Source organism: Corapipo altera, unplaced genomic scaffold (genome assembly GCF_003945725.1).
Source record: "Corapipo altera isolate COAL_440 unplaced genomic scaffold, ASM394572v1 50, whole genome shotgun sequence".
Classification (NCBI taxonomy): Eukaryota; Metazoa; Chordata; class Aves; order Passeriformes; family Pipridae; genus Corapipo; species Corapipo altera.
Genome location: NW_020884889.1, coordinates 1,392,493 through 1,417,556, shown reverse-complemented (window position 1 = coordinate 1,417,556; position 25,064 = coordinate 1,392,493). Strand labels below are relative to the sequence as shown.

General features: G+C 50.4%; 1 protein-coding gene across 1 annotated transcript in view; it reads right to left on the bottom strand.

Annotated features, from left to right (window-relative positions):
- Positions 1 to 23,024, bottom strand: part of IGDCC3 (immunoglobulin superfamily DCC subclass member 3) — a 97,577-nt gene extending 74,553 nt beyond the window's left edge. The window contains exons 1-2 of the mRNA XM_027644509.1: positions 22,931 to 23,024; positions 12,963 to 13,268 (exon numbers count right to left, since the gene is read on the bottom strand). Coding sequence (XP_027500310.1) covers positions 12,963 to 13,268; positions 22,931 to 22,997 — 373 coding nt within the window. The 5' untranslated portion in view covers positions 22,998 to 23,024. The remainder of the gene's footprint in view (positions 1 to 12,962; positions 13,269 to 22,930) is intronic.
- Between the last annotated feature and the right edge of the window lie 2,040 nt (positions 23,025 to 25,064).

The window sequence follows — 25,064 nt, the reverse complement described above, 5'->3', positions numbered from 1 at the left end:
TGGCTTCTACCTGACAGATATTATTGCAAGAAGAAACATCCAACTGCTGCCTCTCAGGACCATGGGTTCACTTGTTTTCAGGAAAAATGCCAGAATTGCTAGGATGGGCTAAGGTGTTCCAGTTCCTGCCTAGTAGCTACTACGCCAGACCAGCCTGCAAGCCTTTCTGGGCCCTATGCCATGAAGAAGAGCTGGAAAACAGGATGCTTACGGTCTCCAAAACCAAGAGACAACCAAATTATCTCTTAGGAATGATCTCCAAGCCCAGGTTCTGATTTTTAGACATAGCTGCTCCCAATCCAAAGATGGAAGCACATCCCACATACCAGAATATCCCATGTTTTACTAATCAGCATTAACAAAGTATAAAAATACTTTTTCTCAATACCCTTGTCTTGCTTTTTTCCTCTGAACCAGCAGGTTTGGACCCTGCCAGAGTCAGGAGACTGCATTAACCAGAGCTGATGCACTAACCCATCAATTCTGCACTCCTCTGAGATGCTGCCTTCAAGCTCATTATCGAAAGCCTAAATTGCCAAGAATTAGATACCTTCACTCTGCATATCAGCCAGAAAAGGAGGGGGGGGGGCAAAAAATCAAATACAATTCACAAGCCCACAATGTAATTAGGAGAAAAACTTCCAGTCCTGAAGCGTTTGTCAGTTTTTCATCCTGCAAAATGCATACTAATCCCCTCTCCCTGCCCGCTGCCTGGGACTGCCACGACTCCGCTTCCACAGCACGCCAGGAGCGATCAGCGTTAGGCCTTCCTAATGTGTCTCCGAAACAATAGCAATTACAGAGTCGTCCATTCATATCTAAAGGCTCACAGACTACAACTTCCCTCAGGAGGCTAAAGACATTTCATCGAAGCAATTATATTTATGTGGCATTAAAGTACTTTCTTTAAAGCCCCGGCAGTTACCTTTTTGCATCCAAAGCAGAGCGGTAACGAGGAGCCCTCTCACCCCTTCCAAACTGCTCCAAGCATATTTTCTGCCTGTTTAAAGATTGCTAACACACACACACACATACTCACTTCGGAGGCTTGCTGCCTTATTTTTAATGTTATTACACTCCTTCCCCAAGGGATCTGACATGCAGATTGGAGCCTATTTACATGACAAGGGACGAGAATGGAAGAAGCTCATCAGTTTATTCAGCTTTCCCAGCTCTCATCATGTCATCAAGGACCTTCTGATGTCTGGCAATGCCGTGAAGCCCCAACTTTCAGGATTTCACAGTTCTGTCAACCTTAGCTCTCGTTATGCTAAAACCGAGATGTTTTCGAGCTTTTTTTTTTCCCCTCACGACTCACAAATGCTGGAAACATGACTTAAATGCACCATAACAGCTAAAAGCCAATAGGCAACCGAAAGGAAATAATAATTTCTTATTTTTTAATATCAAGAACTCAGAACAAGTGTTATGATTTTGGGAGGGGAAAGACAGCTCAAATCAGGCCTTTTATGCTGGAAGCTGTCAATCCAGCACGTTATTTATGTTTTTGCTTTTCCCCTCACTTTTTCCTAGCGGAAGAAAAGCAGCTTCCTAGAAATACTCCACCTATGAATTTCACAGCACGCCTCGCAAAATGGAAATGCGAAGCCTTGGCGTGACATCTCAAATCTCTGCCATTCAACAGCTGATCATATTTTCCCTTTGAGCTGCACCAGCTGCACTCCACCAGCACGCCAGGGCTGCCGGCGGCAAGTTCAGCACCGGGATCCCGGCTTGGAAAGACAGTTCCTTCCAAGCAAAGGCTGCACCTAGCTCTGATACGCAGAGGGGATCTTCCTGGTGCTTGAAACGCTCATAAGAGGTATGGATTCCTCGTGTTTGACCAACATTCCCTTGGACCCGAGCTCTCCATCATCCTTCCTGAGCTCTTTGTGTTGGAAGGCAAGAGCCACCACGACTCTGCACACCAGCGCTGCCCAGCTCATGACTCCAGAAGGATCTCCCTGCAGCTCTCCTCTCCTTTTGGGGCAGGAAACCACCAGCATGAGTACTGAAGCTGGCAGAGCATCTCACAGGCATGAAACCTCACGCCATCCCCCCTGCCTCCCTGGGTCCTGCCGGGGATGCCGCAGGCTGGGCCGGCTCCTGTGCGAGCGCTGTGCTGGCCTAGGGATGAACTTGTTGCCATGGCAGGACTCGAGGCATGCGCTGCACTGCCGGCATGGCTGCGAGCAGCGGCTGCTCCTCCACAGCTCCTCCACAACAGCTTTTTGTTGTCCCTGTCCCACAATGTGCCCGTCCTCTGCCGGGCTGGAGCAGCCTGGCAAAAGCCAGCTGGCCATAAAGCACAGTGTGGCTGAGGGCCCAACATGGCTTTGCTGCAAACTCTGCCTCTTTCCTGCCTGCTACAGGGCACAGCATGGGAAAGCTGATCCCATGGCACAGGTGAGTCTCCCGCTGCAAAGACAGGGCATGAAGGGATGCCCAAATTTTGAGGTAGGAGCTCTGACACAGAGGAGATTTTAAGTGAGGGGAAATAGCATCACTCCGAAAGGAGGTTGTCCCCAGCTAATGCATTTCCTCACTGCTGCTGGGATGTTTGCACAGGACAGGCTTAGCTGGGCTGCCTTTTAAAACTCCTTTATACCTTTGATTAGCCTTGCTAAAACTAAGGGCATCTCTCATTCACACACTAATTAACAGCAGGCTCAGAAGAGGCTGGTATCCCTCATCGCTGCAGATTTTAACAAGGAGAAATACAAAGGTAGACTTAAAATTAAAAGCAATGCTCCTTCCTGAGCAGTGGTTTCAGTGCCTCAGAGATTACAAGCCAGCCCCGCTCTGCGTGTCAGCAAGCCTTTCCAAAATAATGAGCCCGCTTCCGTCCCAAGCAGCTCCTGTTGCACTGGAGAAATGAGCAGAAAGGTATTATGGGCTCACACTCACCAGATGGATGTCCTGCTTTGTTCTCCGCTTACTGAAAACCCTACACATACAGTTTGGATTATCTTCATTGTAATTCTAATCACCACCTCTCTGTTAGGGAGGGAGGGAGGAAGGGAGGGATCCTTGCCTCGGTCAGGAGAGCTAATTAAAAGTTGTGAGTCATCCAGACTTCTCTGCACATTGGAAATGCTTTTGGAAGATCAGGTACTCTCTCATTCTTGGGGGAACTTAGTAAAAGAAAACTTAAGCAGGCTCCCCTTGGGCAGGGAGCTGTAGGAGAACAAATCCCGTTTTCCCCGCAGGATGCAGCAGTGTGAATCACAGAGGTGCTTCAAACCCATGCAAACCACGCTCTAAAGCAGAAGGGCTCATACATGTTCCCCAGCACAGCAACACAAACATCTCCTCTGCACCTATGCCACGCTGGCTTTTAAAACACCTTGTCTAAGAGGCTTTAACAACGCCTCGTCCAAGAGGCTTTTGCATACAAATATATGATGCACAGACTTCTGTCTTCCCATAAAAGAACTTCTGAACCCCCTGGGCTGGTTCCCGGGTGGTCGGGTACAAGCTCAAAGGTCTCAGAAAAGTCAGAGCTGGGAGCCTCATGAAAACGGACAGCTGGCAGCGCCGTGAGGGCCACGCAGCGCCCCAGCTCCTCAACCCCGATTAGCCACGGCGCAGTCAGCGCTGAGCGCTGTGCCCGGAGGGGCCTCCCCGGACCCACTGCCGTGGGAAGGAGCTGCCCGTGCTGATAACGAGCTCTGACAGCTTCAAGCAGGGTCAGGGCCCCCCAGACCAGCTTGGCGAGCGATGGACCCCCAAACCAGGGATAGGGGGAGCTGGGGAGGACTAATGCCACCATCCCCAATTCCTGGAGATACGAGGGCATCGGGAGAGTTGCCCAAAGTCACATGGGATGGCAGTAGCAGAGCCAGGCTTCCCAAGGCATCAACCACCCCACTGCTTTGGCCAAAACAGTCAAGTCTGGATCTTTAAGAGTATCCCAGGCTCTGTATTTAGGACGTTGTCCAGTCCCTGTCATTTAGAGGTGCAGGGCACCTGCAGAGCCTGAGCCCTCGAGAAGGTCTAGAGCACCCATGGATGTCTCAAGGGACAAGGAAGTTGTTTTCTCTTTGGCCATGAAAAAAAATTTAAAAAAAAAAAAAAAGATTATTTTTGTTGTCATCTTTCCAATGGCCAGTCAAGCACGCAAAGACTTTTTCTTCTCTTTCCCCTCCCTTTTTTTGAGAGAGAGTTCAAGCTGACCCCTTTGGGACCCTCCCTGTCCTCTCCCCCCGAGCATTAGGATCACTTATGAAAGATGCAGACAGGACTTTCCCTCCCGCCCCTTTACACACTGCCGTGGGAAACTGTGGTGAGCTGGACGTGGATGCTGCTCCAAGCAAACAAAGTGCCTTGGGAAGCACCCTCACCTCGGACAGAGCTGCCATGCTGGGGACCAAAGGGATGGGGCTGCATTGCTTGAATATTTAGGGCAATGTCACCACATAGAGCCCAGGAGAAACTCCCTGGGCTGAGGCAGAACGTCCCATTATCCTCTGCTGAGCTGCAGGGGAAAAAGGTTGTGGGCAAACAACACCAAGCAACACGGAAAATGAAACTGCTGTTTCCACCCGACCATTTTGGAGATTTGCTCAGTACCATAAATGTGTTTGGGTTCAAATCCATTTAGCCTTTGCTTCATGGGAACCCCACAGGCCCTGGAGGACACTCTTGGCAAAAGGATGCTACAGCTGATGCTCCTACCTTTCTGCCCAAGGCAAATCCAATCAAAAACAGACATGATTTTACCAAAACCATCTGCAAACTGATTTTAACTGTCACAGCCTGGGCACCTGGACACTTGAAATCAGCTCATCCTAAATACACATTAACCCTGACTCAGGGTTAACACTTCTGCAATGCTCAGTGAAGCCATGAATCCAGTTTGTGTAGTCCTTGCTTTTCCTTGTCTTTTCTGCTGCATCCATGACATCCTCCTTGATGGAAGTTCACTGTGCCCCTTCCCTCTCTGACACCTCTTCCAAATCAGTGTTCCTCTGAGTCTCAGCAAACAGTGCAATCCTTGGTAGGGCGAGCTATGGCTTGGGATGAGGATGGTCATCATCCTGCCCACACATCTGGGCAGGGAGTGCCACGCATTGTGCTCAAAAGCCAACAGCCAACCTGCAGTGCCATGCTCAAAGATGAACAATGAGATTGAAGAAACACAATCTCCTGCTCCTGGCCAAAAACATCTCACAGGGATCAACCATGACTTGATCTGGCAGGTTTGCTGTCCCTGCCCTTCCCGGGCACAGCAGGCAGGAAAACACTTGGTTTTTCCTCGATGAATGAGCACAGAAGAATCGATGAAATGCAGCACAGTACAATGCTGCAGCTCAAGTATGCACACACTGAACCTCTTCCACTCCCGCAACACCGCCACTCATTTACACACCACCAGCCTAAAACTATCTCTTTTGTACATCCAAATTGATCCTCACTCTTAATTAGTGCTCTCAGTTGCAGCAAAATTTCATTTGTTTCTTCCAAATGTGGCCTGGTCCATTGTCCCTCTCCCGTGACCTGTGAAAATTAGTCATTGAGCTCAGTGACAGTGGTAAGTGCGAAATGCAGCATCAAAGGGACATAATGGGGCCTCTTAGGACTGACAAAAAAACACCATTAATCAAGGCATGCTCAAGAGGTGCCAACTTACTGAGGCATGTGAGTGGCTAAGGTCAGAGTGTGGGCCCTCCCACGGGGAAGAACGCAGAAGGATGTGTGGGTGCAGGAGAACCCCCCACTGCCCAAGGACCTCAGCCTGCCCCAGGCACCCAAGGGTTGCTGCTTCATGGGCAGATGGTCTCTGCTCTGCAAATCCAAAGGATTTGCACACCTGCTTTCCAAAAGAGGTTACAGAGCAGCACTTTTCCAGGCAGTTCCTTATTTTAGAGAACAAGGATGGAGCTCATCTTGTGATACCCCATGCTCTGCTTTAACCTCACCTGTAGCCCCTGCTGGGTCAGGGGTGATGTATGGACGCAGGACACACCAGATCAGGAGGGAGATATCAGCGTCCCATCTGCATTTCCAGAGCTAATACAAGAGTCTGCAGATTCCCAGAGGCAAACGCAACACTGTCCATCCAGGACCACCTTGCACTGATCCCCCTTGTGCTATCCCAGGACCAAGCTAAGGGGGAAGACACAAACTGCACAAACAGACCACAGTGTGCAGTGCTGGGGAATTATCCCATGGATCAGGACCTGAGAACCCTATGGACAAACGTGCACAGGTACCAAGCCAGGGCAGCCCTGCAGTCAGTGAACCAGCAGCATGGCAGCTGAAAGGGTAAGGGACCAATTTCAGCTGGTCAGCCAGAGAGAGTTTTAAAAAATTCCAACCTCTGTAGCAAACAGTGTTGTTTAAACCGTCTCCTGCAAATCCATGTCATTAGACAGAATAACTTGGACTCAGCAAATCCAAATGACTCTCACTTTTCAAGGTCCTGCATTCAGAAGCCCACAATGGAGAACAATGAGGTAGAGAAAAAGCCGAGGATCTTGACGCTGCATTCAGAAGGCCATCTGGTCTGGCCAGCACAGCCAGCGCTGGGAACGGGCAGCGTCATGGGTTGAGATTTAATCTGAGCCACTTATTGGGTGACCTCAGGCGAATCGTTTGACCTCCTTTTGCCTCAGTCAACCCAACTGTAAAATTGGGTTTAAAGCAAGAACCTCTCTGAAAACCATATGCTGTGCCTAAGAGGAGTGGGAGCAGACACCCCTCCCAGCAAAAGGGTCGGGATGGTGGGTAGAGCCAAAACTGGAGCGGAAGAGGAGGTGCACGGAGTGGGGATCCAGCACCCCTTGACATCAAGGAGCTCTGGTCAACATCTCTCCCAGGTCCCATCTTGCCAGCCCAGGAAAGCAGCTTTGGCCCCTGTGCAGGGACGCGCCCATATGAAGGGATTTGTGAGGTCTGCCCTTGCTCATGTCCCTACTGCACCCAAAGGCCCCAACCATTCAAAGCAGGGTCCTCAAACCCCAGTCACAATGGGTACTCAGATAGATCAAGATTGTTCTGGTCAAATGCCTCCAAAAATTGATTCCTACTCACAGTTTTGCCAATGAACAGTGGCAGAAAAGCAGCCCATCTCTCCCCTGAGCCCTAGCCTGGCCCCAGGACTGCACACCCCTTGCAGGGAAGCAAAACCACATCCAGCTAACCTGGGTCCCTGATAAACACAAAACGTCAGCTTGGCCCCCCCCAAGGCATTCACAGAGGTGTGCAAATGATGGCACTGACAGTAAACCTATCCTGGGTTCAGAGAAGGGAAACTGAGGCACAGTTGGTGCATGGATGTTATTGGCCACATCATGGTCAGCTGGGACTCCTATAGGGCAAAATGAGAGTGAAACCTGTATATAACCATCAGGTTATCCCCAGCCTGCTGGCAAAACAACCATATAACTAGTGGCATTACAAATCCTTAAACTAAGATGAGATTAGGTAGATAAAGAGCTGCTCTACATGACAGCATTGGAATCAGGGGGTAATGATGCCAAGGAGAAGACTAAGGTAGCAGAGACCTGCCCTCACGAACTAAATAACCTCATGCCTCGAGGAGAGGCTGGAGCAGAGCAGCAGGCAGAGGATAATCAGGATAAATGCACACAGGGCTGGGCACTGTGCTGTCCCCACAGAACTGCCCATGCAGGTTCCCCAGAGCTTCACCCCGTGTTAAGAAAGAGGCAGAAACGGCCTCGTGCTGCAGGTGTGGCTGCGGAGATGTCAGAACTTCCTCAGCTGTGCTCCAAGAGTTAATTGAGACAAATAACTCAACAGTGCTGCCATTAATGAAATTCTTCTGATATATTTCCCCTGAGCTTTCTATAAATGACTAAGTGACATTACTGCCTGCAGTGCAGCCCCCCTGTATGAGATAACGCTGCCGGAGCCGAGGTTGGCGCATCCACGTTAGAAGCCTCGCGAAGAAGTGCAAGATGATATTTAAATAACTATCACACTGCTAAGAAATGAGCAGCCAAAAGAAATATGGTCTTATAATATGCTCAAGTCTCAGGATGAATCCTGGCTGCTACATGCAGACGCTGAAATGCTGTGGGTGGTAAGTGACAAACTCTTTTAATCCTGCAAATCTACTAAAATTCCCAGTCAAATCTCTCCAATCTTCCCCCGGTGACTCCGATATTTGTACATTTGTTTTGCAGCACACACGGGGCCAAGCACTGCTACAGTACAGATGTGAGAGGCAGCATCACGTGAGCCAGCATGTCCTAGGGGCAGCCAAAAGAGCTGATGGAGGGAAATAACCCACTCACCCATCACATCCATCCTCTGGAAACCTCTCACAGTCTTTCTGCTTTGCTTAATTTCTTTTTCTTTCCTTTTTTTTTCCTTTAGTAATTCCTCATGGGTATTTTTCCCCTCAGACCCACTGCTACAAGCCCAGAACTTGCTCTGGGCTTACCATAAGCATTCAAAGCACAGACAATAAAGAAACATCATTGGCATCAGGACTGAGCCCTTCTGCTCAGCATTGGAGAAGAAAGGGCATTAAATGGGAGCAGAGCCACAACATGGAAAAAAAATCTCATTTATGGATGGAGGAAACTTGGCATGTAACACTAGGGGTTAAACTGCAATAAAATGCAGTTTAAAAATAAAAATAGAAAGCATTAGCTAAAAGTTCCTGGAAGTAACAGGACTATGTCTCCAGAACCATAAACCGACACCAGGGCACACCTTTACCTCCAGCACGTTTTGCACCACCAAAACAAGTCATCACAAAAGTATCTTCCTTCCAACTGCAGAAACAGGTTCACTTGTCCCAAGCATAAGCCATAGGTAGGGCTCTGCTGACAACACAGATATTGTACAGGCACAAGAAAAACCAGCAGCAAATCCACATGTTTAAGGTCTGCCTTGGTGTTTTGAACTGAGACTCACAATCTGCATCCAAACAGTGGCATTGCCCAGGAAATACCTTGGTGACAACTTTGGTGCCACCTTATTTAAACCTTAATTTAAAATGCTAACTTCATAATGAGTGGAACAAAACTGTGTAAAAACATTTCCCACTCTAATCCTGGTTTGATCCCCCCCAGTATGGCCTTCTTTTGTAATTACATCCCTTTGTGATCTCACTCTAATGCCTTGTATTGTGACCCATAAAATAATCAGCCCCCTTTGTCTCTCCCTAATCCTTTTAGACTTCCTTCTTGTCTCTACACTCTTATAAATGCTGCCATTATTTGGGCTCAGCAGCTCTTCCCACCACCCCAGAGCCTGGAAAGGGGGCTGCAGGTTAAACCCTGAATATATTCTGTGCAGAGGAGCTGAAACGATGGGAAGATCTTTGCTGCTTTAACAACGCTGTGATTCCCAACCTCCTCTCTTAGCCAGGCAGCTTGGCAGGAAAAGCTTCCTGAGTTATTATCAGGTACCACAGTACTTCAAATACTGGGCAGGTCCATTTCACCAAACTTCAAGAAACCTCTTTGGCTCTAAATTGCACCATCGACTTACTCTCCCTCTCTTTTTGTTGATTTTTTTTTTTTAAGCATCAGATCAAACAGGGAAAATTGCTACTCTCAGGCTGGGTACGTGCAGAGCCTGATCTGATACCCAGTTTGATGGTGATTTCCAATTAGTGGTAACTGCTTGTTATTGAGTGATATAATCAATGGGTCTTACTCCACCGGCTGGGCTGTGATTTATGATGATGTGGAGCCAGGTCCATCAAATTACAGCATCGGCAAAAAGGGCTGGAAATGCCATGAGACAACACGATCAGAGTCAAGTCAGGCCAAGTTAAGCAAAGGGTGGTGATGAGAAGAAAGGTGGGGGTGTTTTGGGGAGCCCACCTTCCAGAGGAGTGGACTCTGGATGGTACTACTGCCCAGAGGGTATCTCCATCCACAGGGAGCAAGGGCACACTCAGCTTCTGACATGCACAAGGGAAATCCAGCTTCTCAGAGAGACCCACGAAGACACAGCCAAGCAGTGCCTCCAGAGAACACTCTGCCTATGAAACTGATTTTAATTAAGACAGCTCGGAGTCATGCGAAATTATGAAACTGTCATTAGGAGACAGAAAAGATCTGTATTCAATAACCTGATCAGATTATAAAAACATGTTGCATTCCACAACCTTTTAAACTAACACACCAGGGTTTGAACAGACACAGAAACAGCAAGTGAAAGAATTCCAACCGGGGTGTCAGGCAGAGGGTGGAAATGCCGAGGGCCTCCCTCAGCTCAGTCACGCGTAGGCTTCTTGCACACTCCTGCTTGTTCAAAAGAAGGTTACACTACAAAAATATTATCAGTGTGTTTAGCACCTGACCTGCCAATCCACAAACCAGCCAAGGTCCATTTCCCTCCTCTGAGCATCGTCCATTAAGAATGACGACATACAGAAATACCCCTGAATTTTAATTAAATTAATTTAATGAGCCAATTTTTAAGGAGGAAGGTTTTAAGAAGCGCCCACCCCGTGGGGAAACTGCCGGCACCTTGAGCCCACCAGGGCCGCACGCGCGGCGGCCGAGAGCAGCATACTCTTCCAGTTAAATTTTACTCAATGCCAAGCGCTGAAGTAAATTTGAAACATAAAAATATGATATCCAGCCCACATTTCCTGAATGCAAATATGTACATTCCTCCGAGCCAAGAAGATTATATTCCAAGCAATAATACAAAGCCAGGGTCTGTAACGGTGATATGAGACTAACAGCCTGCCTTTGAAGACAGCGAAAAGTGCAACAGAGCTCTCGAGGGGCTCTGCTCTGTCAGATCTCTTTTATTCCTCAGTAGCACGGCCTTGATCAACTTTCAAGATTTTTGTTTGTGAAAGGTTTTTATTTCTCCTTTGCTTTTGTGTTCAGATGTCAGGCTCAGAGGGAAGGGGAGATCAGCACTGGGATGAGGTTTTACCCACCGGCAGTATTTACTCTGCTCAGCGCTAGGGATTTTTCCCCTCCCAGGCAGCCAGCACCCATTCCTTCGACGCAGCGGTCCCATCATCTCTTAAATGGAGATAATTACCCTTCTCCTCTGACTGGCTTATTGGGACTTGGGGCAAGGAAAATCACTGTCGCTTGTGTGTAACCACCCTGAGACACGGGGGCTCGGAGTACAACTGTGATTCATTCTTAGGAGATTTCATCTACGATTAAGCCGAGTCCTGAGTGTAAGTGCATGTTCCTGCGGCTCAGGCACAGCAGGGGAACTCGCCCTGAGCAGCAGGTTACATTTGCCCACAACATCCTGTTTTATTCCCATTATCTGCAGGCACCTGTGGCATCAAGGCCAGGGGCCCCCTGTTTTGTGCTAGCTTCACCCAGACCTCTTCTGAAGGCTGGCAAGCAACCAAGCCCAAAGCAAGAAGAGAGTCCAGAGCATTTTCAACACGATCCCTTTTTCATTTTGATTCACGTGAAACTATGGCTACAAAAGGAAACACTATTCAGGGACACACAGCACATCACATACATATTGATGCAGGAGCTGAGATAACAGTGTTTATTGACAATCCACAATCCCAAAGGTAATTCCTCTGGCTCTCACATCTCCTGTTTACAGGTCCAAGAAGTTTTACATTGTGCTTGTGTGTCAGCTGGCCTCCAGCTTATAAATGCCAGAGCCGTTCACCAAAAGTGCTCCAAGGTTTAGCACCACAAGACTGACAAGTCTGAGATCCAGCTGCTAATCTGGCACAGGCCCAAAGCCCTTGGCTCCTGGACAATGTCACTTCTTACACTCCTGAAAAGCTAGGTTTGCAGATGGCCACTTCATGCACTCGGGGATTGTTATACACAAGGGCTGAAGTGTTCCCTTGGTGGGCTGCCAGCCGGCCCCGGCGCTGTGGGGAGCGGGCAGCCGCACTCCGAAAGGCCCCCCGGTTTTGGGAGTGCAGATGGGGGACCTCGGCCCCAGACTTTGCTGTAGACCTTTCCTGCTTTGCACAAAAAAGTCATGGTGTGCTTTGTGAACACAATAGAAGCAGTGGTAAGTGGCTTGCACTGACAGAAGAGCAGTAGCCATCTCCCACGCAAGTTGGAGAACCTGCAGTAGAACTTACTTAACAAACCAGTGTTTGGACAGGGCTTAGGGCTGTATCAGACACCTGTCCTCACATTCACATAGAAATTACACCCAGCAGCAACTCCTGGTTGAATGCAAAAAGATCAGTGGCTGCACCCCTGGGGCCTACAGTCTGTGGGCAAAGCTGGCCACCAACACAACAGGGAGAGAAACCACTGCGACCCTCCAGCTCCGCCATCAGTCCTGGGATAAACACAAACCAGCAACCAGAGCTGGCAGGGCAGAACCAGGAAACCCAACGGGACCCAACCGCTCCGGCCAGGGCAATGTAAGGGGCTAAGCTGGGTAGTGTGCGGGGCTGGAGTCACAGCCTGCCCTGGAATTCTTCCTCCCCCACCTTTAAATTTCATTCCCTCACTGACATTTTCATCTGTCTCCTCCTCCGGGCTCCCCCACCAGACAATCTGTCTGGTGTTGTTAGCCTTGCCCCCAAAGGCGCTGCCACGCCGGGTAGTAAATAAGACCTTGCTGCCTCCACACTGCCAGCATTAAATAACAAAATGAAAGACACCATGACCTTCAGAAGGTCTTTGCCTATGATTTGGGAAGCACTGCCTGCCAAGCAGAGCCCAGCTGTGCTGCACAGCAAAGGGGCTTCCAAACTCACCACAGGAGATACACAAACCACAGACAACTTCACTGTGTGAGTTTAGAGCACCTTATCCCTCTAACACAGGGAATTTACTGCTGGAAGGTGGTTTTTAGCTTTCTACCCAAGAAAGCTGATTAGCTCTTCTTTCACACTTGGACAGCTACACAGATTAGATGCCAGCCAGACATCCATACCAGCTCCATGTTCATTTTCTCTTCCCTCTCTTTAATGCTCCCTCCCTCCCTGAACACCCAGCACCCACCATGTTGCCCTCCTGCTTCCCAACAAAGCCGGTGCCCCTTGTGGGATTGCCTGCACTTACTCGCTGCCTGGATCTTGGCCTTCCGGCTCACGACCAGCCCGTAGTGGTTCTGTGCCATGCAATCGTACTCGCCCTCGTCCGAAGAGCCGTCTCCCCGGACCCTCTGGAAGCGGGAGACGTAGAGCGACCCGTTGGCCAACATGAAGGCATTCTCACTGTCCACGATCATCACGCCGTTCTTCCTCCATGTGATGGTGATGGGCTGGATGCCCTCTACCTGGCAGTAGAGGATCAAGGGTTGCTCCTGCACGGCTATGTCATCGCTGGGCTCCACAACGAATGCCAGCTCGGAGGAACGGCCAAAATCTGGAGTGAAGAGAGAAGGACAGGGTCAGCAGCGCATCCATGAGGAGCAGCAAGAGTCAACTGCTACAGCAGCAAATGGGGGATGATGGAAACATTTTGGATGGGCTATAGGGCACAAGTGTTTAGGAGAAACATGAAACCCTTGGGCATGCTGTGCCTCCCAAGGCTTTGCTCTCGAAATCTTGGGGTGCAATTTCCAAAGGCATAACCACAGGCACGGTCCTTCAAGGCTGCCTTTGGAGGCTCCATTGAAGGGGATGGCCAGGCACACCCCTCCAGTGGCTTGCCAAACCCCAGTCCCACTTGATAGCCTCCCCGGAAATTGTCTCTTGCACAAAAAGAATTCCACAAGCACAGAGTGTCAGCCATTCCCAGCCCAGGAGCAGAAGTTCACACCAGTTCTGGAAATCCATCCCTCTCCCCACGCGACCAGGCGGAGTGGGGCTGCGCCGTGCCCCAGACCCGTTTGCAGCACAGCCGGCGGGGGTGAAGGCGGGACCGGCAGCTCCCGATTCAGACCATATTGCCACCGGCATCTTCCCGACACTTCTCCCGCTTGGCAGAGCAGGAGGCTGTTTGCCTCTCGCACACACCACCATGCCCTTCTGTCGCTTTGGTCTCTCTCACGCTGTAACAGCCAAAGGATGGTGCTATTCAGCCCTTAATGAAGAGCAAGTTAAGCACCGAAATACAAATGCACAATGTTCTGGCTCAGCCACACAAAAGGTTTCTTGCAAAGCAATTACGCTAAACGATGTCCGATGTCCGCGAGAGATAAGTTACTGCAGAATTTGTAACAACAATAGGCAAACCCTCGCTTCCCATCACACGAATACGTCCTAATTTACTTCTTTTGCCAACAGAACGTTTAAACGCTGTGTCTTTGGCATGTTATGCTTCACTTGGTCCAGTACACCTTTTGAGGGTATAATTTGCCCTATAGTCATGATCGGACGCTACAGAAGATGACAGAAATAGAGCTATTGCTTAAAGATTGGCCCAAAATATCGGTTTAAATGAGAGATAAAAACCAACCAAGAAACAGCAGTCACAAGGATATCTGAAGGGTGTAAACACAGGATGGAGGCAATTCTTTTTAAAGGAGAGCAGAGTAAAAACTACAATTTCATCTGAGTGTGGAGAAGGCCTTTCTAACAGTTCACTTGTGCATCAACCCCTCCATGGGTGGTTTCCCAACCTGGGATACAGCTTCTCCCCTCTTTCATGGGCTCCAGGGGACCAACTCCACAGCTGCTCACAGAATTGGGACTCACAAGGCAATATCTCTTGGCAAACACCAGCCACAGCACAGTCTTTGTAATGCCTGTCCCTCATACAGACCCCACCAAGGACAGGATCCCCCACACTAGGCTCAAAACCAGGGTGGAGGGCAGACTGTTAATGCATGGTAAGAATAACAGAGACGAGAAGAGGCAGTTACACTAAAGAAAGAGAAGGGGGAAAAAAGTCTGTCTTTTCTGCTCTGCAAAACCAGGGAGATTTTTTTCCTTTCTTTCTGTAAATCCCCCCTGCTTTCTACAGCAACTTAAATTGGATTACGGGGGATAAACATTGAGTGCAACCTGAGCTGAGGCAGATGGACGGAGCAGACAAAGGCAGCAGTGGTAGTGCAGGGCAGGCCAAAGGTACTGCCAACAAGGTATGAGTGTGTGCAGGGAATGGACAAACCCTACTTAGTGACAGACACCTAAAACACACACTTTATTAACCCATTAAGTCTTAAAATGTCAGGCTAGCTCCAGCCATCTCGGTGATCTATCGCTCACTGTGACTTCTTTTTTATGAGATAGCCCTGGGGTCCTCTCAGCAAGTCAGACTGCAGCCAGCACAAACCCATCAATTACTCTTTTTTTTGGTGAAAATTAAGAAATTAGTTGAATGCTCTGCATTTTTCTGCAAAGTGGCCAGAGTCTCAACACCATGCTGGGGCCCCATTCCCTGTGTGGGTGCTCCTGGCAGTTAGGCAGGATAAGGACCCTCACATTCTGACACTGAACCGAAGGGGACTTCTGACTCCAGAAAGATTGAAAATTTCAGGATTTAGCCTAACAGGTAATCAGAAAAAAACCCTAATGAAATAAATGCCCCATCTTCCCCCTGTACTCTTAAGATAAAACAGCTTATTATTATATGTACAATAAAAGGAAGAATCAACATAATTACATGCCCTTCCCACAACTGCTGTCATTATAACAACCATCATTAAGGTCTGTGATTGGAGATAATCATGTTTACCTCCATAAACATTCGGTCTGCATCCTCACTCCAGGCTGCTGGAGCTGCAGGAGTGATGGCACTCATAATTAGGACTGGTGTCCTCAGGCACATGCTGGAGTGGGGACGGACACGGGTTGGTCCTGGGATCTCCTCAGGCTGTATTTGGGACCAAACTGTGCCTTGAGGTGGGACAATGTGCAACTGGTTTGTAATCTGTAGACACTGTGCAGTGTCCAGGAGCACCCAAATTCCACCTCAATTTATGCTTTTGTCATGGGATGCTTATTAGACCTTGAAGAAATCCCACTGACTCTTTCCTGGGGCTTCAGGGTCAGATGACCAACTAACCAGACACGTGGAAAAGCAAGCCCATCCCATCTGGGGATTTGGGAGAAGCCAACCTTTGTCTTTCACCTGTCACAAAGGTGGACTCAGAACACAGAGCACTGCCTTCCTGGGATGCTCAGGATGAGAGACAAAGGGACAGAGACACTCACAGAGGAATCTCCATGGTGAGACAAGAAGGCTCCTGGTGTTTGCTCTAGAGATCAGCTCAGATGGGCCAGAGGGAGAGCACAGACAGAGCAAGGAGGCAGTGGAGCAAGGGGAGAGAGGGACCCAATTCAGTCAGCATAAATAACTGATTGCAGTCAGCAACAGGGCACAGCAACAGTGCTGCACAGTTGGAAGTAAACGGCAGTCTGCAAGCACATGGAAACAGTAAAAGTGCAATTAATTGAGAGACAGTGAGGAAATTGCCAAGGCCGTGCACACTCACTCAAGGAGTCTGAAAGCCCCATCCATCTCCAACAGCTGGCTGCGTATCCAAACCCAGCTCATCCCACACACCGTCCCAGGTAACTCCCAAAAGGGACTGTGAGGCAGCGTGGCTCCCAGCCACTCCCTGCTGGAGGCACAAACTGTGAGCTCTGCAGTACAGTGGCAGCTCAGGTTTGCAGTCAGAGCAGGGGTGTCAGGCAGGCAGCTGAACAACTCCACGCCGGCAGCATGCGAGGGAAAAACACTTTGCTTTCTGCAAAGGGGTGGAGGAAGGAAGCGTGATTAGCTCTGTCATAAAGGCCACAAGAAAATTACTGGAATCCTCATTCTACAAGTCTCCTTTTGAGAAACATTTACCATCTCCCTGAGCAATACAATATGTGACTATAAGTGCAAATATTTAACAAAAACTACTTCCCCAATTGATCAAGCAGACAGGCATACTCAGAGAAACCAATTAGCACTTGTGCTTTTGAACTGAGAGATTTATTTAGTGCTGAGAGAAAGAACTTCGAATTAATGGGAAGCTTAAAAGACACTTTGAAGTACATTTTAAAAAAAATAAGTTTAATTATTTTTTACTTGACACTGTGATTCACATTCAAAGCTTCAAAAGAACTTGCTCATACCCTAGCATTGTCCTTTTCGATTTGGGAAACACGATTTTGGCTTTCCCTCCTGTGCCTCAGCAGCTAATCTCAGCGCTCTAATTAGCGGTGACATCCACTGCCAAGGACCTCAGTCACATCCTGGCTCATCTTCCTGGACCCCATCCAGACCTGCAGCCAGCAGGGCCATCCCTGCCCCAGGAGCACACAGTCCCGACAGATGAAGCCCATATTATTACTCCTGTTCTAGACAGGGAACATTAATCACAGAGAGATGAAATGAGCTGCCAAGAGCCGGGGCTGAGCTCGTGGCAAGGCAAGATATTGCGGGAGTAGTTGAGTCCACCCTGCTCTTCCTGGCACTGCATCATCAGGAGCACTGGTGGGGAGACCGAGGCAGCCCCAGCTCCTCTCTCATCACACCAACAGCACGACATCCACCTGCAAACCACCCCTCATGAGCAGAAATTTGCCCCCTCCTGATTTACTCTGTTTGTTCCCAGCACAACACAGCATAAAAACCAGCAGCATAACCACCCCCATGGATAACCACTCCAGTCCTGCTTCAATAAAGTCAAAAGAAGATGACCAGGACAAGAGGATTTTATAGTGGGATGCAGGTTAGTATTAGGGCCAAAAAGCTGGGTGCAGTTTGGGCCAGCCCTATGAAAAATGGCTCCTGTTTTTTTCAGTGGTGGGTTGTTTTTTATTCAAATCCTTCTGCAAATGGGAGGATATGGAAGCAAGAGATATATGGACCTGAAAGATGTTCTCCAACAGATTATAACAAGATTCAGGCTGATGAAATTGGCAGCCTAAAAATCCAGCTGGTGCGCTCTTAAATCTCCTTGAGGTTGACCCAGACCCTAAGGAGAAAAGCACTGCACTGTAGTAAAGTGCAAATTGGCTCTTTAGGGCATCCAGAAAAATTTACATTTAAAGAAGAGGAGAATAGGCTGTAACAGGCCCCACATCTTGCTGGCAGTAAAGTTTACTAGCTCAGAATTTTTTATTCCCTTTCCTTTAGGACGGGAGGTTATATAAAGTGATTTTTCCATCAGGGAGCATAAACCACATCCACTCGTTAGGCAATTGCAGGAGGTCTCTGTTGGGGACCTCTCAGCCACCTCATGCAGAACTCAGAAACATCCAGGATCACTGCCCTCAGCGGGGACAAACATTTTAGCTGAGGAAGGCAAGCACAGCCCAAAGAGCTGGAGAAGTTGCCCCAAATAATTTTCATATGTTTGAGACCGGACTGGGCAAATCCCAGGAGGTCACTTGTTGAATGCTGTGGAAGCTGGAAGTGTTCACAGCACAAAGAGCCTTTCCAGGACGAGCTCTGAGCCCTTGCTGGCTCCCCCATCCTGACAAAGGCAGGATAAAACCTGTTGGTATAGCTGGAAAGGGCAAAGACCTTTCCTGAGCTAATTACCCACGGTAGCTCCATCCACAGCGAGGATCCCGAGAGCATGGCAGCAAGCCGAGCTAGGATGCACTGTTATTTGCATTCCCCACGTGTTTCACAGCCCTGACCAGATCACAGCTTCACCACAGAGGGCATCAGCAACACAAACACGGAGCAGAAACAACTGTGCAGCAAAGGAGAGCACAGCAAAGGCAGTGGCCAAGATGGGAAACGTTGTGCCAGAGCCGGGGTCCCCATAGGCTTCAGCTCCCGAGGCTGCTCTAATGCAGAACGGGACAACAGCCAGTTTCATTCCCTGACCCCGCAGGAGAGCATCAGGGAGGTGGCTGTCCCCACAGCCAGCCCCTTGCACAGACCCAGCAGGGGATGGACTGGCCACACAGTGGGTGATGGTGCCCATGGATCAGAGACATGGCTGGGAGGATGGCACAAGGCTGCCAAAAGAGCCACGGGCAACTTGGCATCACAGTGCCAAACCACAGCCCCTGAACTTCAGCTTGAGTCCTTCCATTCAGGCAGGACTGGGTGGCATGCAAAGAAAGGGAAGGAAAGATGTTTCTGGAGGAGGAGAAGTTTCTGTGCACATCAAAACATTTGAAACTCTTAAATGAGTCCAGCAAACAAAATTATATCAAAGCAAACCCAGTGCTCCCTCCTCCCTGCCGTCCCCTCTGCCTTATCACCTCCCACACTGAAATTCAGGATGCAGGAAAGCATCGCCTCGCTCCTCCCGATGAGCAGAGCACTGCACCGATCCCTGCCCACTCCAAATCCAGCGCCTTGAAACACGAGCTCTTCTCTCCCTTTTCAGGTGCTCTCAGGTTTCAGCAGCAACGATCCTTTTGCAAAAGCATCTCCCCAACGCAGCAGAACCACCCGCCACAACCCGCATCCCCTGACTTGCCATCAGCTTCATCAACACAATCACATGTGCAAGAACAACAAAAAAAGCCAGGCAGCAAATCCTTGACTCTGCTCTGAAACTCTGGTTTTAAATTACCAGCGTGGAGCAGGTCTGGGTTGTTAAGTGACTGGGCTGCTCTCAAGTGGAGGGTGCGATACAACAGTGACACCCGATATAACAGCAAGGCCAGATCAGTGTGCTCTGTGCTTTCCTCATCTCTCACCTATTTCCCTCTCTCTTCTCTTAAACTGCAATTATTGACATGGTCACCTCCTTAACCATCAGTTTTATATGCTTGCCAATGACTCCTGAACATGTGTAAACAATTATTTTTATTTTCTTGCAAAACCAAAATGTTGGATATTCTTTTGGATAAGCGGACTCGGGTAGATTTTCATGAGCCCTGCTACATAATTTATTAGTTTCTAAACTCTGTAAAACTAAAAGCTCCAGTAAAGTTCAAATAAGTTTGTGATTTCAAAGTAATTTTGAATGGACTATTCCTCTTCCTGCCTCATGTTATTCGGTTGATTTAAATAGGAATCCTTAAACTGCAGAAGGGGATTCCTGCATTGTTTTGTCAGACAAATAAAAGGACAATATCCAGGGTCAGAAGCCCAGGAGTGCAAAGCATGAAATATAGTAGGGAAAAAATATCTTCTGTCCCAGATCTGGTGCAGGCTGCAAAATGAAGCACATGGTCTGCTCATCCCATGGGTTTGGAGCAGTGTCCAAGGGTTTGTGAAGCAAGGGGCTGGCATTGCATGGGATCACTGCTTAGCACTTCACACACTGTGACACAGGACCCTCCAGAAACAAGGGAATCGGAGAAAGAAAAGTTCAGGCAGACAGAAAAGAGGGAGAAAAACCTTTTCATTTGCAGACATAAATGGGAGCAGTTTTGCAGCTCTCTGCCGGGCAGTGCTGCTGCTGAGCTGCTCCTTACTGGCCCGGGCCAGGCAGACAGCACGTGGGCCAAAACTCAGAAGATGGAGAGGAACAGGGAATTGGGTTGTAATCCTGGATCTGGGACCCTCTGCCAGCTTCTAAGCAAGCATAGGAGTTTGATCCGTGCAAGGTCCAGAGCCTGATAGGTAATAAGAAAAGGTGCAATGAGACTAGTTTAGGACTTCTACGCCCTGTGGGAGGAATGGCAGGGCAGATGAGGAGGGGATCGACCTGCCCTGTTGCCCTCTCTCTCACTTTGCTTTATAAACTTTCAAAGTTTAATTATGGCACCCTGATGGTCCCAGCAGGCATCTCAGTGCCACGGGCACAGCTGGCTGCATACTCACACCCATCAGCTTTGTCCCCAGCACAAGTCCCAAACATGGCACACGAGGATACGGCTGTGAGACACCCACCCCATTTCACGGCCTGCTGCTGCCTCCACCACGTGGGAAAACCACGTCCCAAGATTCTCCTGTTGAGCCCCCCAAGAGAGATGAAGCCCAAATGTGGGCTTGAATTTCATACAGTCTCTGAGTGTTATTGGGGAAATGATACCTGATACTCTCTATGTATATTAAGAAAAAAGACAGGGTATTACACCAATTTAGGAGAAAGCAATCCTTTTTTTACATCTGGAAAAAAAGAAAAAAAAAACACTAACAAAGCCACACAGAGCAGAAATTAGTAAAAGCTTATAGCTTCAATAATTTAGAAGTTAAGCCTACTTAAATATAAATGACGATGTTTAATTCCAAGGCTGTTACTGAGCAGAGCCGGGGAGCCTCTGGTATCCTATGCCTGCCTTTGAATGCCGGGCTCAGCAATAACAGACAAAAGCTGTCCACTACCCAGAACAAAGAGCTCCAGGAAATTAAAAAAAAAAAAAAAAAAAGAAAAAAAGAAAGAAAATACTGTCTCGCTGCTGAGCCCACTCCAGCACGCTGACCAGCAGCTCCCAGCGCCTCGTTCATAGCTGCCAGACCAGCATTTTGGGGAGTTTGAAAACCTCGGGGCTGGGAGCGGAGCATCGTGTCCCGCACAGCTCCGACACAGGGTCCGTCCCCGCGGCGAGGCTGCTCCGCGCTCGCTGACACCGGCACGGGAGGGTTTCTTAAATTCAGCGGAGCGCAGAAACGCGTTACCTCGCTGTTGACCACAGAGAGCGACTAAACCCTCCGAAGGGGGAAAAAAACCCTCAGAACAGAGAAACTTTGAAAGTGCTGCCAAACGCTCCTCAGCGGGGCCAGCAAAACACAGCCCAAAGTCAGGAGCCACTGACCCGCCAAGGCGCAGCATAAACAAACACACAGAGCAATTTGGACAGCAGCAGGCGATAACCCAGACACGAACTCAACTTGCTAAAGTTTTGCTTTCAAGCATTCACTTCTTTTACTTTCCTCCCTCCCTCCAAACAAAAAAAAAAAAGTACTTTTTTCAACCATCCTCATTGCGCTATCCAGGAATCTCAACAGAATAACGAGACCGGCTTCATTACATCCACTTCACGGATCACTTCTATTTTCTGCGAGTTACACGGGCTTCTCCTCCTCGCCGTGGCTGCTACGGACCACGTGGCGAGATTTATGATGGGACTAGCCCACAGCCTTGTTTCCTAAACACCCCAGCAGCTATCTCTGATAAATCTAACACACACTTTTTTCTCTCTGATCATGCTGGGTCAGACCATGCTTGCAGGGTTTTCTTTTTAAACAATTCATAGAATAATCATAGAATGGTTTTAAGGACCATCTTGCTCCAACCGCCCTGCCATGGGCAGGGAAACCTTCCACTAGAGTACGTTGCTCAATTCCTACTTTTCCTTATCTTTAAGGCTGCTAAGTGAGACAAGAGCAGGATGCACGCGGGTATTTTGCTGCAAAACAGCATCTTTCTCAGATTAGCCCCACGCTTAAGCAGTATCACCAGTACAAGGAATATATTGCCATTTATCAGCAGGGCACGTGCACAGGAGGTGCCGGGAAAGATCCCTTTGATGTTTTGTCGTCTGGCCCTGGTCCGATGGACTGTGTTACCGGAGTGGACAGAGCTGAGCGTTACAGCAGAGCACAATATACTCGTAGGTTTGAAGTTGCTCGCCCTCATCCCTGCAACTTGTCACCCAACATCTCTATCTCCTTTCCTGACGAACGCGACGCGCCCGCCGGGCGCTGCCTCCCGCTCCCATCGCCGTGACGGTCCCGGCTCTGCCCTCCCGGCACGGGTGGATGCCCCGCCACGCCACTGCCCCGGCAGCCGCCCCATCCCTCCCCAGCGCCAGCGGTGGGGGCTCGGGCTCCACAAACTCCACCGTCCCTCCCCAGAGCACCCCGCACACGGGGTTTCCAACTGGAAGCACCGCTCCGGGGGGGAGCACCTCGGGACCTCCGCCGATGAAGGCGCTGGAGGGGCTGGTGTGGGACTCTGCAGCCCCAAGACACGACCCCCACTGCCCCGCGGGGACCCCCGCGCCCCACGGGCGGACACCGCGCAGCTGCTCGGTCCCGGTGCCGCGGGGCTGCCGGTGACCGCGGGCGAGCGAGGGGGACCGGGAGCGGCAGCGGGGATGGGGAGGGACAAGGGGAGTGCGGACAAGCACTGCCCCGGCCACCTCGGGGGTGACGAGGGGACGCGAAGTGCGGGAGCGACCGACGGACGGAGCGGCCGCGGGGCGGGAGCGGAGCCGGGCGCGGCGGCAGGTCCGCGGTCCGTGTCCGCGCCCCCGCCCGCTCCCCCAGCCCAGCCCGGCTCTTACCTCCGCGGCACACGAGCAGCAGCAGCCCCAGCAGGCAGGCGGGCAGCGCGGAGCCCGGCGGAGCCATGGCATCCCGGGCGGGCGGGCTCGCCTCCCTGCGCCCCACGGGGAGGGAGCAGCCCGCCGGCAGGGAGGGAGGGGAGGAGGGAGGGCGGGCAGGCGAGAGCCACCCCCAGCTGCGGGGCGGGAGGGGTGGTGGGGGGGGAAAGGAAAGGGGAAAAAAAGGGGAAAAGCGGCTCTCAGCGGTGCTGCCCTCGGCGCGAACACGCCGCCGCGCCGGGCGGGCGGGGGGCGGCGCTGAGGGAGCGGGGCCGCCGGCGGGCGGGGGGCGGGCGGGCAGCGCCTTGCGCCATCTTGCGCATTCGCCGGGGCGCCGCCAGCGCCGGCCGGGCTGAGGGGACGAGGGGCTGCGGGGCCAGGGGGCAGCCCCGTGAGGGGCCGATCCGCGCCCAGGACCTGCGGGGAGCGTGCAGGGACCCTCAGGGGTCTCCCGTCACCGGAGCCTCCTCACGGCTCTCCCCTCAGTGGTTCCACCTCAGGGGCTCCCATCACAGAGCTCTCAGACCCCTTTCACGGGGCTCCCCTCAGTGGTTCCGCCTCACGGGGCTCCCTTCACAGAGCTCTTCTCACCAGTGCTAACTGACGGGTCTCCCCCTCACGGATCTCCCGTCCCTGGGGCAGCCCCACAGGTCTGCCCTCACCGGAGCCCCCTCATGAGTCTCCCCTCACAGGTTTCCCTCACCAGGGACCCCTCACGCTTCTCCCCTCACAGGACACCTCTCATCAGAGCCCCCTCGAGGGCCTCCCCTCACCAGTTCCGCTCTCCGGGGCTCCCTTCACAGGGCTCCCCTCACTGGGGCACGCTCGCAGGAACGAAGTGCTTGGCTTGTCCCACCTCACTGCTCCTGATTTTAACGCTATCCTAAGGTGACTTACCTGGGTCGCTCGAGCAGATGTTGGACCAGCCTGCTCACTCTGGAAGAGGCCCCAGTGAGGAAGGACCCAGTAAGGGATGAGTTGCTCCTAAATCCTGCCACAGCAGGATAATTTGTCTGCTCTCCTGGCATGAAATGAGGATAATGTGTCCCTATATAGCTCTCAGCCCCAGCGCCTACACAATATTTTGTGCCTTCCAACTGATCCTACCCTGTCCCTTGGCCCACATTCTCCACAAACATAACTCCCATCACCACTGTCAGCAGCAAAAGCCATCTCTGCAAGAACAGCTCAGTGTCTCTTGTGGTGTTTGCTTAGTGAGAAAACAACTAAGAAGAAAATAAAAGTGGATCCTAATTAATTTCTTTTTTCAGACTAAAATCAGATCTTAATGGACTGTTCTAAACCATGTAACCATTCCCAGAAATCTGGTGAAAACCCCTTTGTGAAGAGGAGCAATGTTAGACTCCCCTCGATGGTGCACCCTGAGCGTGTCGGAATCAGCTAACGAGGAAGGAAGACGTCACTACATCTGCTCCACATTAAAGCTTCCCTCGTTTAGTGGAGGGCTGAGCTGTACGAGGTTGCTTTCAGCTGGGGAAGAATTTGCTCTGGCTCCGCCAGCCTCTCGGTAACATCTGAATTTCTGCGCTGTCCCTGACCTTTTGGCACTAGCCGTGCTCTTGCTCCGACTCCCTGGCTCCTGCCATGGGGCCCCACCAGCATTTTTATAATGCCTGCAGCCATCGTGGGCTTGTGGCAGCTTCCAGGACGCCACTGTCACTGAGGACAGCTTGTGGGAATTAATAATTCCAAGAGAAATAAAGCACCATGTGCTTCACAGAGCTGTTTTCCCCAGAAACCACAGATTTTGGGTGCTTTTGCTGCCGTGCGCACTGGCAGGACCCAGGAGCTGGGGGAGGTAGGTACCTGTTTAGGGCATCACCAAGTTCAGCCCTGCATCTGCAAATGACACTGGTGACAGTGCTGGTGGCACATTCAAAAATTGGAAGAGTGGGCAGTCCCCCCAAACAACAGGACTTGTGTGAAAAAACAAGATTTTTTAGGATAAAGGCAGGTTTGGGGCTTTTGCAGCCAACTGAGAGCGGGAATTCAGAGCACTTGTTTTTCTATGCTCTGTAACCATGAGGGCTTAGAAAAGTTGCTTTGTATTGGAGGCAGGAATTTGCTTATCACA